Source organism: Epinephelus lanceolatus, chromosome 12 (assembly GCF_041903045.1).
Source record: "Epinephelus lanceolatus isolate andai-2023 chromosome 12, ASM4190304v1, whole genome shotgun sequence".
In the NCBI taxonomy this organism is placed as follows: Eukaryota; Metazoa; Chordata; class Actinopteri; order Perciformes; family Serranidae; genus Epinephelus; species Epinephelus lanceolatus.
In genome coordinates, this window is record NC_135745.1 from 5,744,190 (window position 1) to 5,762,899 (window position 18,710).

Consider the following 18,710-nt stretch of genomic DNA (forward strand, 5'->3'; position numbering starts at 1 on the left):
TGTTGTTCATAAATCTGATATTGATTTGTACAGCCACGTGTGGACGCTGACCATGGTGCATTCAAGTTCACATTATTAAATCAGTAATCTATACTCCAGTGGCCACAAAGGTTTTTCAAAATGGGGGTGTTTCTATTTTTTTCTCTCTATACAGCATTTTTAATAGTTAGATTCTAAAATCATACCAATATTACATTCATTTAAACATAGGCAGATTTAAAAGATTATATTTAGAAATCAAGTTGTTATCAGCAAACCCCGTAGTACTCTAGTTCAAGAGGTCCCCAAGTACCTCTGTGATCATTTAAAAGCTGTTTTACCACAGCACTTATAAACAATTGAATTCTCAAGTCAGACCGAATAAGCATATGCCTACATTTTGGCCAGTAACAATATGCATATTTGAAATAAACTAAAGTATCATTTGCTGCCAGTCTGCTGCTCATTACTTTTATTTTGGCTGGTAGAAAATATGCTTGGCCAGTGAATTTTTTCATCTACCAGTCCCCCTGGTCAGTGAGTCAAAAACACTGCTTCACCCACCAGTGTTTTTTATGTTTTGGCTGATCAGGGTACATATTCACTGGGATGCAGTGAATGCAGGTCATCACTAACTGCAGCAGACAGTGACAGAGTGAGAAAGGGGAAATGGTACCTGGATGTCTTATCGAAGGCCCTGATGCAACAAGCCGGTGGTCGGCCATCAGTCAAAGTTGGGCAGTTGATGAGCATCTGTTAGCCCTCGCTGGCGCTAGTTGGCATTTTTCCCACCAATTCTGCATGTTGAAACCACGTTGGCACAGCAGAGTCAGTTGGTAAATCTAATCACTATGATTGGCACTTCAGCTCAGGGAACTGTGTTGTTAACATCCTAACTGGCTAACTAGCATCAAGACTCTGAGTTTCCCTTTTTGAATGATGATTACAGATGACCGCCTTCTGCTGGTATGGAGTGGTATGTGCTCTCAGGCAGGCACATAGCATTCATGCTTGTGGGCCATCAGTTTGGTGTGTTCTATGCAACTTTTTGGCCAAGACAAGGCGACAAGAGGCAATGCAGCAGGATGGTCTCATCACCGCTAGTTCTCCCACGTCGGTTTGGTGTGTCTAGGCTGGGCTCACAGGACAGGAGACAGCTGTGGGAACTCAAAAGAGACCCATGTGATCTATGCATGTATGTGATCCTCTTATACCAGTCAGGTGGTAGCCACTGCCACCAGCAATCAACTCTGATCTTTCACATCCCTCTGACCTTTTTACCCTTTTCCTCTCTTCCTCCTCTCTTTCTCAATCTGTTAGTGTTAAGTGTTTTTCTGCTCCATATGTTTCCCTTTGGTCCTGGAAAGAGGTTTAATTAGAGCTTGTATGGAGATTATGACAATAAAGCTTTGAGAAATTCTCTGCTCATCTTTCTTTTAAATCCTTCGCTTCTGTCTCCACAGCCACTCGTTTTCATTGTGTAGACATTTTCTTGAATATAATTACAGTCAGGTCCATAAATTATTTGGACAATGATACACTTGTCATCATTTTGGCTCTGTACACCACCACAATGGGTTTTAAATGAAACAATGAATACCTGCTTAAAGTGCAGACTCTCAGCTTTCATTTAAGGCTTTTTTCAAAAATGTAGTATGAACCGTGTAGGAATTACAACCATTTCTTCACACAGTCCCCCGACTTTAAGGGCTCATAAGTATTTGGACAAACTAACATAATCATCAATTTAACAGTCAGTTTTAATACTTGGTTGCAAATCCTTTACAGTCAATGACTGCCTTAAGTGTTGGACACATAGACATCACCAGATGTTGGATTTCTTCCCTGGTGATGCTCTGCAAGCCCTTTACTGCAGCCGTCTGCACTTCCTGCTTGTGTTTTGGGTGTTTTGCCCTCAGTTTTAGCTTCAGCAAGAGAAACGCATGCTCAGTTGGATTCAGGTCAGATGATATGACTTGGCCATTGCAGAACATTCCACTTCTTTGCCTTAAAAATGTCTTTGGTTGCTTTTGCAATATGCTTCAGGTCATTGTCCAACTGCACTGTGAAGCATCGTCCAATGAGTTTTGAAGCATTTAGTTGAATCTGAGCAGATAATGGTGCCCCAGACACTTCAGCTTTCATCCTGCTGCTCTTGTAAGCAAGACAAGACTTCACTAGAATAAATACAGAGGGTTTATCACAAGATGCAAACCATTGGTTAGCCTTAAAAATGGAAGGCCAGATTAGAGTTTGTCAGAAACCATCTAAAAAGCCTGTACAGTTGTGGAACAGCATACTATGGACAGATAAAACAAAAATCAACTACCAGAATGATGGGAAGACAAGAGAAGGAAGAAGGGAAGGAACTGCTCATGATCCAAAGCACACCACCTCATCAGTGAAGCATGGTGGAGGTACTGTTATGTCATGGCCATGTATGGCTGCCAGTGGAACTGGTTCTCTTGTATTTATTGATGATGTGACTGCTGAGAAGAGCAGCAGGATGAAAGCTCAAGTGTTTGGGGCACCATTATCTGCTCAGATTCAACTAAATGCTTCAAAACTCATTGGACGATGCTTCACAGTGCAGATGGACATTGACCTGAAGCATACTGCAAAAGCAACCAAAGACATTTTTAAGAAAAAGAAGTGGAATGTTCTGCAATGGCCAAGTCATATCATCTGACCTGAATCCAACTGAGCATGCGTTTCTCTTGCTGAAGCCAAAACTGAGGGCAAAACACCCAAAACACAAGCAGGAAGTGCAGACGGCTGCAGTAAAGGGCTGGCAGAGCATCACCAGGGAAGAAACCCAGCATCTGATGATGCCTATGTGTCCAACACTTCAGGCAGTCATTGACTGTAAAGGATTTGCAACCAAGTATTAAAACTGACTGTTTAATTGATGATTATGTTAGTTTGTCCAAATACTTATGAGCCCTTAAAGTTGGGGGACTGTGTGAAGAAATGGTTGTCATTCCTACATGGTTCATACTACATTTTTGAAAAAAGCCTTAAATGAAAGCTGAGAGTCTGCACTTTAAGCAGGTATTCATTGTTTCATTTAAAACCCATTGTGGTGGTGTACAGAGCCAAAATGATGACAAGTGTATCATTGTCCAAATAATTATGGACCTGACTGTATATGCAAGTCACATCACTCTGTCTCCACTGACCTGTGTGTGTCTGTCTACATCCTTATTTCCCTACATGTTTCTCCCCCCTCCTCCTCTCTCTGACCCTCTTCCTTTTCCACTCACCCTTCTCTAGTATCTCGTTCTCTTTGCTTTCCATACTAATCAGATAATGAGACCAGCAGAGTCAGCAGCTGTCCATGACCATATTCTGCTGAAGGCAGTGTTACCAAGGAACAACAACTGAAACACACAGATAAAGGTTCCATCCACACTCGTGTGTTTTCCTTTTAAAACATGTAACTTTTAGTATGTTTACACCAAGTATCCACTCTACTGTGGCATTTTGGAACCCCTACAGAGACTTTTCAAAATGATGATGCAGACAACCACGTTCACTTCCTGATTGGGTCTCATCAGTCACAATGTGCCGCATGTGGGTACTTGATAATTTGGGAAATTTTCAGTTGTGTTAGTATGGACAGAAATTATTTCTGAAATTGTGCTAAAACACTTGTGTACATATATTGTTTTTGTTCTAAAACACCATTTAAAAATGAAGGATCTCAAGGATCCTCCAAATATGGCCAAGAAATGTGGCAGGATTTGCAGAATACAACTAGCTGGGTATGCTTTGTAGCCCTGTGCATCGAACAACCTCCTGCATGTTGGTCAACTGTTTCATGTTGCACTCGTCAAGTCATTATGTGGGCAAACATCACATGACCGTGTCATATTTACCAGGTGTCAGTATTCAGATGCTCATCAGTCACTTGTGAAAATACTGTATCATCTTAACTGGGCAAAACAAAACACCACTGCCTGGTGTAAATAGAGGAAGCTAGGCATGAACGCCACTGTTTGTTCTTGTTCGCAGCCTCAACAGGTTTTTCACAGGTTTCAATCACAAGGTTTCACAAATAAATGAAAGTTATACTGATGCTTTTTTCCACTCACTTTCGCTCACTGTTTCTATGTGCTCATCAGGCATTAAAGCCAAATGTCAAAGTTTATACTTTAAACCGTTCATGGAAGTGGTTTGGGTGAGAAATCATTTCAAATGTTTGATGCTCTTGCTAATGCAATATTCTAGCAAGTGTACAAGAACTTTTCTTTAATACGTACACTTCCATCTAGCTGTTAAATATGTTTTACATTTTGTGAATTTAAGAACCTGAGTGGACCAAAAATTCTAAAAGAAGTTCTTACACTTGACTGAGACAGAAACACTGGTGTATCAATAAAAGCAAAAGTGCACAAAATAGAATGGAAACAGCAAATAAATTACGATGACGTGTATGACGTGTGTGACAAAAGCACTATTCGGACGGGATTAGTTTTACATTGGCACGTGGGGTAATGTCACTTTACCACAGGACACCGGTAATATTAATGGCCAATTCGCACGGGATAAGAAATATCAGTAAAACTACCACAAGTGGGAGGGGTAAATCCATTCACGCGCCGCCGTCCCCTCCTGTCGTCATGTGTGTACGTTGCTTCCTGTGCGTACCACACTCAAACACACTTGAATCGTGTTCGTCGTAGGCCCACAGTACCTGAGGTTTCACATGGACTTGTCCAACTGTTAAGTGCAAAACTGAGTGCTTCTTCAAGAGCCTCCATGCTTGAAAATCTGCAGAAAACCACTTGTAAACAGGATATGACAAAATATCTACACACATATTTACTGCTGGTCTATTATCTATTATCTTTACTGACATCGTGCGGTAATGATTTCTTTTTTATTTTTATGGGCTTTTTGCCTTTAATGATAGGACAGTGAGTGAAATGGGGAGACAGAGAAAGAGTGGGGACTGACATGCAGCAAAGGGCCGCAAGCTGGATTCGAACCCGCGGCCACTGCAGCGAGGCAATGCCTCTATACATGGGGCGCCAGCACTATCCACTACGTACCAACGCCCCGTGTGGTAATGATTTCTGACATGGCACATTCGGACAGGACTAAAATCTCTTGTAATTATTACTTTACCCCATGTACCTATATAAAACTAATCCCGTCCAAATAGGGCTTTAGTCGTCCTCTGAAGCTTCCGCTCCACTGCAGAGACCAACAATGGCAGCAGAGTTCACATATGTGTGGATCAGAGAGAAGCCTGTAACCTTCCACACTTTTAAGTTGGTCAGCTCTTTGCACTCTCTTCCTGTGCGATGGTTTAATGACACCCAACTGGAAAATCAGCACCGTCAACTATTTACCCTGAGGCCCCAAGCTCCTTCAGGTTTCAGCAGTGGATGGAAATGCACTTTAGTTTGCATTTTCTCTGCAGATTAGCTAGAAATTCAGTTACAATTTGCCCTAACGTTCGGATGGAAACTGAGCTACATCAGAAACAATCTGACCATAGAACAAGTAAACTTTACTACAATTCCAAACAGACATTTAACACCAGCTTTCAGTGCTTGACAGTTTTAGTAAGTGCAGTGGGTGCAGTTTGGTCTGCAACAAAGTTTCAAAACCTAGCCCTGTTTACTAAAGATCTTTATCATTCTGTCAGCCCTCCGAAGACAACTTCTTAGTGTTAAACTTTAGAAGTACTGACTTTACAAGTTGAAGAGGGGTGCCTGAATGCAACATTAGTTTTGTTGTTCATGAGGCTAGAACTCTGGGTTTCAGTTAATTACTGATCTTGTAACCAGCTTAGTCTTCAGATGTCACTTAAAAATATAGTATGGATATGTTACATAGTTGATAAAATACTGTATGTTAGTATAGCTACTTTTGATAAGAGATCGACCAGTAGGGGATATTTAAAGTCCTGAAAGTCTGCCTGAGATTCTCAGGTACACAATGACATTACCTTGACTTTGTGTATGCAAAACAGTGATCAGAGATGGTCAGTATTTCTGCAACTTGTATTTGAAATAGGCTACATATTCCAATTACTTTTGGGTGTTTTATAATTAGTAAAAAAAAAAATCAAATGTAATTTCAAACAAGATATTTAAGAACAGAGTAATTTTGTATTTTCTAAATACTCAAAATACTTTCTCAATGACTCATAAAATAAAAAATAAGACTAGGTCAAAACCTAGTATATGACTGGACTGTGTATGAAACACTAGAGAGCTTTTATTTTTGAAACAAGGGTTCTTCATTTGAAGCAGGTAGTGACTGCATCCACTCAGTCACGGACTCACAGACATTTGTTCTAGGGCTAATAGTGCTACAACGCTCTATCAGCTGTTGCAGTCCAGGCAAAAACTTCCGTAAATACATGTTAAAATGAAGAGTGATTCACTTACACACAGTAACACAGGAGTGGGGACCCGCTTTCTCTGGAGCTGTACCCACTGATTATTTAACACAACCCTTCACTAAAACAGTAGTTTCAGTAGGTCTGTCCATGTTGTTTCAGAGACTTTCTTTAAATGTCTGCTGACTCATGACTGCAAGTCAAAACAGAGAATTGTTGATTCACCCTTATTTTTCTGTCAGCTGCTCTATTCATCACTTTAACAGAAACCAGCTACCATCAGCAAACTAACTTCCCATGAACCAAGGCTGCTGCGGCATGGAGTTTCCACTAATGCTGCTGTGCGCAGACCTCCATAGCAGCATTATGTTGACTAACAAGAAAAGTAGTTGTTTATCTATAAAAGAAAAAATATCACCTCAGGCCAATGACATATACAAATTACATCACAAACAAGGTGCTGCTGCCCGCTACATAGAGTAGAGTGATTAACCTTCTGCTCCTACACCTAACTGTGCATGTTTTACAAGTCCTGTGACTGAAATAACCCAGAGAGACTAATTCATTTTAAAATAAAACAAAAACCCATATGCAACATGGTGTTTTATTTTTGGTTATCATAACAATACAGTGGTGGGAAAAAGTTTTCGGACACCCCATGCATTTGTGAAATATTGCATTAAGAATCACTCTTAGGTCTTCAAGTGCAATTTCTTTTAGTACAATCACAGCCAAAATACTAAATAAATAATAATAAAAAAGCCATTAAAAACTTAAAAATGATTGGTTCCATAAAAATACATAAGAAATTTTGAGTATTGGGTCATTTTGGTACCAGTGATGAAGGTCGTTCTTTTTATTAAAAGACACAATTTTTGTTGCCAAGCTTCGTGTCTACATAAAGCCAGCACATTTGAAAGTTCTTCAGACACTAAAGTGGCTAAAACAAGGAACCTAACACAGGAAACACGGCTGAAGATAAAGATTCTCAGCCAGGAAGGGTACAGCTGCCGCCAGATAGCCAGGAAGTGCAGAGGCAGTCCTTCAGCAGTTGGATACACTCTGCAGAAATACAGACGAACCAACAGCTTGGAAGACAAACCAAGATCTGGGCGTTCAAGGGTTTCTTCAGCAAGAAATGACCGCATCCTGATCCACATGTGCAGGCAAAACCGCCGAATGGCATCACAGGAGCTTCAGCAGCAGTGGTCAAACCAAACTGGTGTCCAGTGTTCCACCCGCACTGTGCGTGGCCGACTTTTAGATCATGGCTTAAGGTCCTACAAGGCTATCAAGAAGCCCCTGATCAATGAGAGACAGAGGTTAGCCCGGCGTCGTTGGGCCCAGGCACACAAGAACTGGACAGCCAGGAACTGGAAGAAGATTTTGTGGTCAGATGAGTCCAATTTCCAGCTTTATCTTCCTCCTACTAATGTCAGGGTACGCAGGCTAAGCGAAGCATTATCTCCAGCATGTACAGTACCTACTGTCAAGCATGGTCGAGGCAGTATCATGGTTTGGGGATGCATGAGTGCTGCTGGTGTTGGTCATCTCACTGTCTGTGATGGCACATTGAACTCTACCAAGTATTGTACCATTCTCGAAACCCACATGCTCCCTTCTGCGCGTGCACTGTTCCGTCGAGGTAAAAACTGGATGTTTCAACAAGATAATGGCCCTTGCCACACATCCAAGGCCAGTAGAACTTGGCTGCAGGAGCACAGTATCCAGGCCTTAGAGTGGCCAGCTCAATCCCCGGACATGAGCCCCATTGAAAATCTGTGGTGGATTATCAAAAGGTCTGTTTCAAAGCATAAACCAAAGAATTTAGAAGAATTAAAAGCAGTAATTCAAGAAGAATGGGACAAGATTACCCCTCAACAGTGTGAAAGGCTCGTGGGGAACATGCCAGCCAGGATTAGAGCTCTACTACGTGCCAATGGCAGGACTACTAAATATTAATTTGATGATGTGATGGTTTATTTATTTTTTATTCAGTTTTGAACACATTCTCTGTTATTTGTTGACTTTGATACCGACAATGTTGAGAACTGACATATTGAAACTGTCAAGAATTTAGTTTTGTTAGTTTTTCTTGTAAAAAATAAACAAAAAATATAATTTGTATTTGTTTGTATCTGTCTAATGCAGCCACATCTTTTGAAACACAAAAAAGATTTTTCCACAAATATTTCAGGATAATATTTGAGATTGTGTAAAATTTTAAGGGTGTCCGAAAACTTTTTTCCACCACTGTATGTTAACCTACAGTAGTTACTTTCTGAGATGTGGGGACATGGCGACATTGCTACAGCAAAGTCTGATGGCAGCTAAGACACAGGAGTAGTCTGACAAATTTTAAACAAACTAACAGTTTATCCGAATTATCCAACTTTTCTGGATGTAAAACCGAAAGTGGGTGCAACTCATATTTGGTAACAATCCCTCATTTTACAAGAAAACTGCACAACCATAAAATCTATTGGAGGTCTAAGTTAAAGTGGGGAGGACAGTTTGGGTAATGATTTTACCATTGACCTTTGTTTCTTAACAAGATTGGGGGGTAAACTTAAAACCTGCCTGATCATCTGTTTGTGTTTCTTGTCTGTCAGACTTCTTTTGAGAAATATTGCCACACTCTGAGACACTCTCTTATTAAGTGAGTTGAGTTGGGTTGGTATGAGAAAAAAAAACAGTCCGGTTTTTGTAAAAAAACGGCATCAAGTCGGTAATACTGGATTTTCGCCACTTGGGGGTGCAATTGACTCATTTAAAATTAAAAAAACGACCTTAGGACAACAGAGTGACAGTAACAAGTTGTTTCTTTTATTCCTTACAAATAAATTTTGCAGCTTAGTCAATCAGTGCAAACAAGGGTTGCCTCCTTCGTCTGGCTCAAAGCCAAAGTGTTGCCATAGTGGCGCATTCTTTGATTTCGTCGAGACTAAATTGTCCGCCATTGGCCCTGTCCAAATACCCGCACTTGCGCCCTGAGGTCTTCCCTGAAGTGCACTTGCCAAAAGTGCAGTTAGGGACGTAAGTGCGCAAGGGATCGACGCTGTTTAAAAAGGAGAATTGGGACAGTTGCGTACACGTCACTTCCGTTTGGGTCCAGCTGGTCCGTCTCCTAGGAGACGAAACATGGCGATAGAGGAAATAACGTTGTTCACAGCACTGCTGCTGCAAATGATAAATAGATCAGCGAATGATGAGGAGGATTAGGAGCCGCAGGAGAAGGCAGCATCTACATCAGATCCAAGTATTGATGCTGATGCCCAACTAACAGGTAAATTTTTTAAATTAAATTTTTTAAATTAAATTTTACTCTTGAATTTACCTGTTAATAATGTGTATATTAGCTGTAACATCTTTTTTTACTCTACCGTTAACGTAGCCTAGATTACCGTTATTACTATTAAAACGTTTTTTGCTTGGATAAATTGTGGTAAATTGTAATATAAAATAAACTATAAAGACATACGGTAATAAAATAATAATTAAAGACAATCAAAACTGTAAAGTGATGTGGACTATCATACAAACCTCAGGTCAACTGTAAACTGTATATTATTTCATTATTAACGCCTTGTCATGTATTATTAAGTCCACACAGCGTGTTGTTTGACGTTATGTTCCTCTAACGGTTGCTGTCAGTCGTTAACGGCTCGCGGATACGTCAGTTACCGTTTGAAGATGGTGAGTTGTACCGGCCAGCTGTGCAGTGTTACGGCGTCACGACACTACAGAGGATTCTGGGTAAAATCCTTCAGCGAAGTGAGGTCTGATGCGCACTTTTGGAAGGGGTGCATTAAGGGCGCAGGTTTGCACCCCTTGATAACAACAGAAGACAATTTGGACACCCTACGCACTTGCGCCCCTTCGCGGGAGCGCGCAATTAAGGGGCACAAGGGCGCAAGGGCGGGTATTTGGACAAGGCCATTATCGACTCCCCATCACTATTAAACAAACTCCAGGCTACAGTAGAGGCGCATGCGCACTTGCACCTCCTAGCTCAGTCCCTGCCCCACCCCCCTCTCTCTCCTGCTTGCTGTGCGCTTGGTGAAGAGGCAGACACAGGTGTTCACAGACTCGGGCATACTATAAGCGGAGCGGACTCCGTGTAAAAATGTCTGTGAAAAATCCCCGCGATGTGAAAAATACATGCCGAACAGTCTATTGTGTGACACTGGTGCGCGGAGCGGAGTCTGCGCGGTCGTGCTTTGCGTGCACAGGGCTTGCAGACGTCCACTTTTACCAGGCGGACCTCCGCGGCGTCCGCTCCGCGTACGTTCTGCCCGAGTATGCGGTCCAATCGGTCTCAAAAAATAAAACCCGGTCCAAGACAGAGTACCAGACTGAACTGGTATTACCGAGAACTGACCCAACCCTATAAGTGAGTAATGCACACTTGCCACCTTTTTTGAGCGTGTAAAAAGCCATAATCAATAGAAACAATGACCAAACCTCCAATACCATAGTTGTGAGAAAGCAAAATTATACTCTAAGATTTAGCACAAAAGCATGTTATAACAAGCAACCTTTCTCAGCTTGAAGCAATGTGATTTTGCAGAAATACGTGAAATTACAATGACCTCTTTATATTGCATTCCATGGTGTTGGTTGGGTTTTGGCACCAAAACTATTTGGTTATGTTTAGAAAACGACTGTGGTTGCCATTAAAATAAAAACATTTGTTACGTACGGGCTGGCACAGTACAGTACAGTTCAGTTCGGTATGCATTTTTTCCATTTCCACTGTGAAAAGTTGTGAATGGTACCAATAAAACTGCTCCTTACAGTCCCCATTATTGGTCACCCTTCTGTTGGCGAACGTACACAGATCTGGAACTAAAAGGTGGCGCTCTGAATACTGCAGTCTGTTGATTGGTCAACAGCGGACGGTCACTCTGCTCAGAGCTGAGTTGTGGTTGGTTTTGAGGGTTACGTAACCACTGTTCATACCGTGGCAAGTGTTACACATATTAGTAAACTCTAACAATAAAATGAAAGGATGCTTTGATGCCTCTCACAGCAGCTGTAGACTGAGGAAAAATAATTAAAAAATAATTGGATTTACTGGGTGGACTGCCGGCAATTCCTATGGTGGAACGTTTACTTGTAATGTTACACAATGCATGAGTTGATGACGTGAATCCATCAACGCAACCTAAATATTAATATGACAACTTTGACCATTCCATTAGTTTTTACTGTCTCTCTCGGACGACATATACTTTAAGTAATGAGTGGATCTTCAAGCATTTAAAAAGATATATTAATTTCGACCAGATTATGTAAATTGCATATATTCTAATCCGCATTTGGAGAAAAAAAAATGCCACAAAGCATCATTCCTGTGGGCTCTGGCAACACTAAACCCCTAAGCTTGCCTGAGAAGGACTACATGACAAATCCGCTATTTTTTTTAAATATCCCCTGTAAAGAGACTCTGGCTCTAGCCAGCTCTATTTTGTTCTGAAAATGTCAGTGTCCAAGCCCAATCCTGTGGATGATAAATGAGGCGCAGATTTCCATCTGTGTCACCGGTGATGAGGAAATACAGTGAGTGCTGGACAGAGCAGTGTGTAACAACAACCCCGCCCACATTTAGGTGTACTATTTGCAGTGGAAATGCTAAACGGACCTAAGGTCTAGGGACCATGTCTATAGGGTTACTTTGGGTGTTTTTGGTTAAAATAATTACTTTTGTTACAGGACCTAAGTACATGGTGAACTGACATAAGTACATCACATAGCATGATATCACTAGGTAAAGGCTGTAAGTATGTAAAACCCTCTCTCTCTCTCTCTCACTGTTTATACTACGTATGGAGCCGTAACATTAACCACTGCCCATTGCATGATGATGACAAATAAGAATTTGTGTGTCCACCACAACAAAGGATCCTTACTAGCTGGCCATTAGCATTGTTTCCATGGGTGCCAGTTTGTAATTTTAACACATTACGTGCCACTACTACATAATGTGGTGTTAAAAGGTCATTGCCACTTCACACATTTCTGTGAGACAAGGCTGACTTGAAGAACATACTGATTACTTTCTAGTTATGACAAAATTTTCCTGTTATAACAAGATATCCTGTGTCAGATAACACAGTGTTGCGGTACTATTGTTACCACAGCAGCAATGCCACCGAAACTGGTGCTATACACTGTCTCCTTAGGGCTCCCTAAATCCATTCCTCTTCTCTAGAGTGGAAACAATTATTAGATTAATCAATTAGTTTAATGAAAGAAGAGTAACTTGCAACTATTTTCATAATCAATTCATCATTTTAGTCAAGAGAAAATGACAAAACATTTCCTGGTTCCATTTCCTTAAGTGTGAGGATTTGCTGCTTGTCCTTGTCATTCAAGATATTAAAAGAAATATCTATGGATTTTGAACTTTTGGTTGGACAAAACAAGCAATGAGAAGATGTCACTTGGGCACTGGGAAATAATAATGATTTTTTTTTCCTTTTTGCTTCTCTTTTTCTAGGGTTAATAGAGACAATAATAGGAAGATTAACTGATGGTGAAAATAACCATTGCTCCTACTGCTCCTGCCCCTTCCCCTTTCTCAAACCTCTCTATAAGTTCTGCTTATAGATATCCCTGTTGTCAACTGAGTGCAACAGACATGTAGTCATCAAGCAGATTTTTTTAGCCAGTTAATCAGTCAACTGAGTCATACTTATGACCATCAGGCATTTATTCTTGTAGTCCCTGTCAAGTAGTCACGCTAGCAGTCTGTCAGATAAAATAAAGCTGCTCCTATCATAGATTTTTATTGGGAATGAAGCCAGTCAGTCATTTAGTAAACAATGTCTGAGTCGGTTATATTGTTCAAACTGAATCATGATATCTCACATATTTTCTGCATTTAAACTGAAGGGAAAAGAAGGATTCCACACTATTAAAATGTCAATAATCTGAACTACAGACATGAGCTGTAATGAGACATGGCAGGCTCAAAACACCCCAGGCCAGCATGAAAACAAAGCAGTTGACAGTCTTTGGTTCACATCATATCATATCACATCAGCTGAGGGTACACCTCTGTTTATCTAACTGTCCTGCTAAGTGTCTGACCTAAACACAGCTGCTATGAGAAAACATGACATACACGTAACAGCCCTGGTCAGCATGGTTCTGCGAACCTCATAGGCCAGGGTCCCACATCTTCACAGGACTAAAACTAACTGGGCCAAGGGCCAGCCTTACAGCTGGGTAGAACAACAAGCTCCATCTGGTTTGCTTCCAAACACTGCAAGACCAGGAAGACACCAGAGTCCATGTAAAGCTGCTTTGGAAATAAGCAACAGAAAAGTGCACAAGAGGCATTACACTAACCGCTCACGGTGCAACAAAGATAAATTAGGCTGGGTATCACCTGCAAAACATAGATAACTGTCCCTATTTATGGGAACGCCCACAAAACGTCATATCCTATTGCCACAAGGGGAAAAACAAAGCATATGCTACCATGCTAAAGAGTTACTGTGTGGCTTTCTGCACACAAAATAAATTTAAAAATCCTGAGTTAAAGGGTATTTTTCAAAGCAAACCCTATTTTCACATGCTTTTGTGTCTAAGTGACTAATGGGAGCAACATTTTTTTTAAATGGTCCACACTGAAGGAAAGCAGCAGCCAGGCTGCAATGTAAACCCTCACAGTGTGTTCACACCCTCAGTTTATGCCCACTTAAAGTGCTTGATTTAGCCATTGACAACTATTCAATTATTTAAATGGATTGTATTGGGTTTGGGAATGGCAATGTTGGGCTGTTTTTGGTTAAAAACAAAAAAGTAACACTTTATCCAAAGAGTTTTAGGTTGTTTATCCGCCCACTACTAAAAAAAATTGTGTGCCTCCACGGACATGTACATCTTGAGGTTTCAAGACCCTGCATGATAGCATTATAGCACATCATCCAAACAGGCTAATGGTGTTGAGTAACATTATGTTAACAACTGTATCACAGCCTCTACTGAAGTGTGGTGTGTGGCAAGCAAGAAGGCAGAGATGGTGTATCTGCACTCGGGCCCAGCAGGTGAGTTGGGTATCAGGTTAGCAGTAAATCATGTATGTAACAGTGAATGTTTAGTGAGAGCTAAAGTTTGTCAGAACTACCAGACCAGGGAAGCTATTTTAGCGGTGTGTAGAAAAATTGTTTTGCATGTTTTGAGCAATCTGATCAGTTCTTCTGGTCAGCCTTTATAGAGACCACTAATCAAACTAGAACGAATGTAGGCCGACAGTGATTAGACACCGACTGTATGTATTGATCCACATTGTATTTGTCCAGGCCAGGTCAGGTTATCGGAGTTCAACTACTGCTGAAATAATTAGTCATATATTCAATTAGTCGCCCGACAGCAAAAAAACATTCCAACAGCAGGACTTGCAGCTCCACGAGAGTTCTTTTTTAACCTTTGGTAACATTTTTGTGAATGAAACTTGCCCACACACAGAGTGGAACAGGCAGCCTTACATAACAATTTTAGCGTTGATTACATTAATGATCACATCTCATGAATGTGCACCTCTTCATCAACAGGTGAAATCCATCAGGTTAAAATCAGCAATTTAAGACAAGTGTATCCACTTACATGTAGCACTCATGTCGGCAAACCTCACTTGTATTCTAGGAACAACTATAAAACTATGAACTTATGGTTAGGCTAATTCCAAATACTTTAAAACAAGTACAGCACAAACAAGGCTACAGTAGAATCTGTTTCTACATTTCACATCATCGCGAGCATTGCTTTTCTTCCCCTCTTCACTGTCTTGAAACATTCCACAATGTAAGGTCTACATTTTATTCTAACAATAACCAAAGGCCATTTTAATAGACAAAAAATTGGGAGGAGAATATCCAACAGCAAAACCTATAGGCTAGTCTGTATTTCAGAGGCTTTGTAATTCACCAGAGGCTATTTGGTTTGGTAATTACAGATGCTGATATGGTTGTTGTTTGGATCTCTGGAGCTGAGCTAAGCTGGGGTGAATTTTAAAAAGGTGGTAGGTTGATATAACACTGAACAGCACTGCTGAAGCTACTCAACAGACTGCATTTCTAACTGCACACAAAGACCTTTGGCTCACAGATGAATGTGACTGTGCTGCAAAGGGAACACAGAACTAAAACAATGTGTCAGGAGTGCAGTGACTGATTGCCTCTGACTTTGAGCCAGTAAGCTTAACTCTGCTTTATACTGACTGGAAAAACAGCATGAATAAACCAATGAGTAAACTATCTAAATATATAAGTGACAATTAACGGGTATTTCCAAGTCACTTAACTGAAATTCTAAATCTTCTTAGTGCCATACCATGGCAGGTTTTGGTATGGTGGTGAACTCAGTGGTACTGACTGAAAGAATGTGCTGCAGTCACACTGAGCTGTAGCAATATGTGACTATGCAGAGCGCTAGCGATGACTTATGAGAATACTGCAACCACCAAACAATGCAGATTCTTCTGCTACAGGTACAGAGGGGGGACACCCTGGAGGCAGAAACATAATAGCTGTGTTCCAACTGTATGTCCTCACTGCACAGAAACAATGGAGTATACTTCACATCTTGATGCAACATTATAGGTTATTTATTATACACATGTTGACAGGGACTGTGACAACAGATGAGGCTATACTTATGGTATTGTGATATGCATTCTTCCCACCTTATTAGTGGGAAGTTTTTCTTTGTCAACAAGATTTATGCTGGATAGTCGAAAAACTACATTAACTTTATGGTTCAACTGGGGTTGAGTCCTAATAGAGGGGCAAGTATTGAATTGGTTCAGGTCAAATGATACTGTAACGCAATGAAAATGTCCTCACGTTTTTCAAACTCTCAGAAGTTTCTTAAATGTTCTCTTTTATAGGTTTGCTGAAATTTTCAATCAAGCTATGTTCTGTGACCATGTCAGATTTGAGGTTATTTTACTGTCAAGATTTTTTTGTCGTTGTCATTGTTTTAAAATGAAAGGGAAAATCACCTCAAAATACATTGTAATAACAACAACAAGACAACAACAGATAATGTTCGATTCCATTCAGTCATATGAGGCCATGGTGACCGAAGGAAAAATACACCAAATGGTGCAGTAAAAAAAATTGGTGCATGTAATTTTAAAAGTTACACATGTACACGGATAAAAAGTATTTCAAGCTCTAAAATCACAATTAAACTGTGTGGTTTTGCTGTTCAACAAGACCAACAGAGAGGCAAGTGTTCTCTGGTGTAACGATCTTGCAGATCAACGTCTCAAATCATATGCATAGCACACAAACAATTCCCAAATTTGGACATCATGTGTTTAGAGCATACCTTGCGCAAAATACGTTGTGAAGTTAAAAGGTTACACTTGTTATTTTAATGTGCTATATTCATTCATGTAGTCGTTTAATACAGACATTATGCTGCCACTAAAATCTGTAGTGTTTCAGCCTTCAGTTTTAGTCTGTTTTTTTTTTTTTTTTTTTACACAAGTAACAAATGTTTAAGGCTGATAAACAAATGTTGAGGGTTGAATTTAGATTCAGTAGGAACATTTGATACTTGATTCAGATTGGATAAAATGCTATGAAGCCTCAACTTTAGGTTCAACTTGCATGCTGACAGTTAACACTCATGCAAAACTTGTGACATTTGAGTGACAGTTCAATAACATAGGAATTTGCCCTCTGTACCAACTGACTGTATGACAGTGTGCACCTTTTACATTACCCAAATTACTGCGAAAGCTGATTCTAGTAATGAAATCTGTCCAGCACACAGATCCGCTTGGTTGCAGTTTTAAATGCCACTTATAAGCTAGATATAACTAACTAACTAGCCATTGTCCCACGGCTAGCACCATGTTCCTGCTGTATGAAAACACACTGTACTGTAAGCCCAGTATACATCCTTGACAAGACATGCTTAGAACACCAATGTAAATATGCTGGCACAACTGTAAAGGCTTTCTTGGAACTGTTTCATAATATGTTTACTGTCAGCTCTGTATACAAATTAAGGCCCAACTGAGATAAGAGTTGAATAGCAAGTTTTAATAGCATTAATGGGTCAAAGGGTGCAGACTGATCTATCAGCACCTCTCCGTCTCCAAGTGACCCCGTCCACCCGCATGGTACAACACCTGCAGCAGCAGGACTGCTGAGCTGGGTCAGCATTTGGGGACAGACAGGGTGGTTAACAAGCGCAAAGATTAACTAGCTCAAAAAATGATGACTCAGCTGAATACCTTTTGTCCCCCAAACACATTCCAAGCAGCTTAGAGGACAGAGACACACGGCTCTGCTGCTCGATGTACATAACAGCTCGATACAGCATGATGTGACCGAGGTGCTAACCTGCAGAGCAACAAACAGCAAACATAGCTTATTTAGTTTGCTAGCTAGCTGACACTAGAGAGCTGCTGTTGCTTGATTTGCGGGTGTAACATTTGAAGCAGTTCCTCTCTTCCTGTTTTGTAAAGACAAAGGAGTGAAATATAAGGAAGCCATCTCTAACTATATTGTTCCAAACAGAAAAAACCGGTATGAAACTGGGCAGACATCCATACAGTCAGTGACTGCCCGGTTAGCCAGTCAGCTAGCTAGTTGCTAGCAAAGTGCAGGTTGAACATGAAGCTAACTTACCTCATACTGGATGTACTGTTTTCTCCACTCCGGGGTGATGTGAGCCGAGAGATGCTCTGTAAATTTCATCTTGACGGTTTGTTGGTTTCCCTCCCCTGCCTTTCCTGTAACCTGGACCGGTGGGTCAGCTGAGCAACGGGAGGTTTTGCCGTGCTGCTTCACAAACGTTTACACACAAACTGTCATTCGAAGATTTCGATCTAGCTGCTCGGTCAAAGACACAGAGATGCCCTTTTTGTCTTCACGTTATCCTAACGTTAGCTAGCTACCGGCGCGCATTTCTGCCGTTTCAGACACACTCGACGAAATGCCGATGGAGTCACACCTTAGCTAAAGGAAATGCGGTAAATGTGATTTTATATGTAGCCCCAATGTCAGAAAATCGCGATTGGGTTCAGCTAAAGAGAGCTGGCGTTAGCTGGGTCTTGCTATCTCCCCCTCCTCTCCCTGTTGTTCAGCCTCTACCTCTCTCCACCTCCTGTCTCCCGCTGCCTTCAGGTGCAGTTGGAAATATCACAACAAGCCAGGCTTCAGCGCACATGAAAATGTTGTTGATGGGTGGAACAAGGTGTGGCTTAACCCTTCTTCAGGAAACATCATCCAACCAGACGGGTCGTTTTTAACTTTAGTAGTGGGGCAATGCGCTGGCTGTCATAGAAAGGGGAGGGATAAACAGCCATACAGTCCTAGTTTATGTTCAGCACAGGAGCTACAATCAA

General features: G+C 40.9%; 1 protein-coding gene across 1 annotated transcript in view; it reads right to left on the minus strand.

Annotated features, from left to right (window-relative positions):
• LOC117272274 (xenotropic and polytropic retrovirus receptor 1 homolog) overlaps nt 1-18,478 on the minus strand; it is a 65,255-nt gene extending 46,777 nt beyond the window's left edge. The window contains exon 1 of the mRNA XM_033651105.2: nt 17,992-18,478. Coding sequence (XP_033506996.1) covers nt 17,992-18,060 — 69 coding nt within the window. The 5' untranslated portion in view covers nt 18,061-18,478. The remainder of the gene's footprint in view (nt 1-17,991) is intronic.
• Between the last annotated feature and the right edge of the window lie 232 nt (nt 18,479-18,710).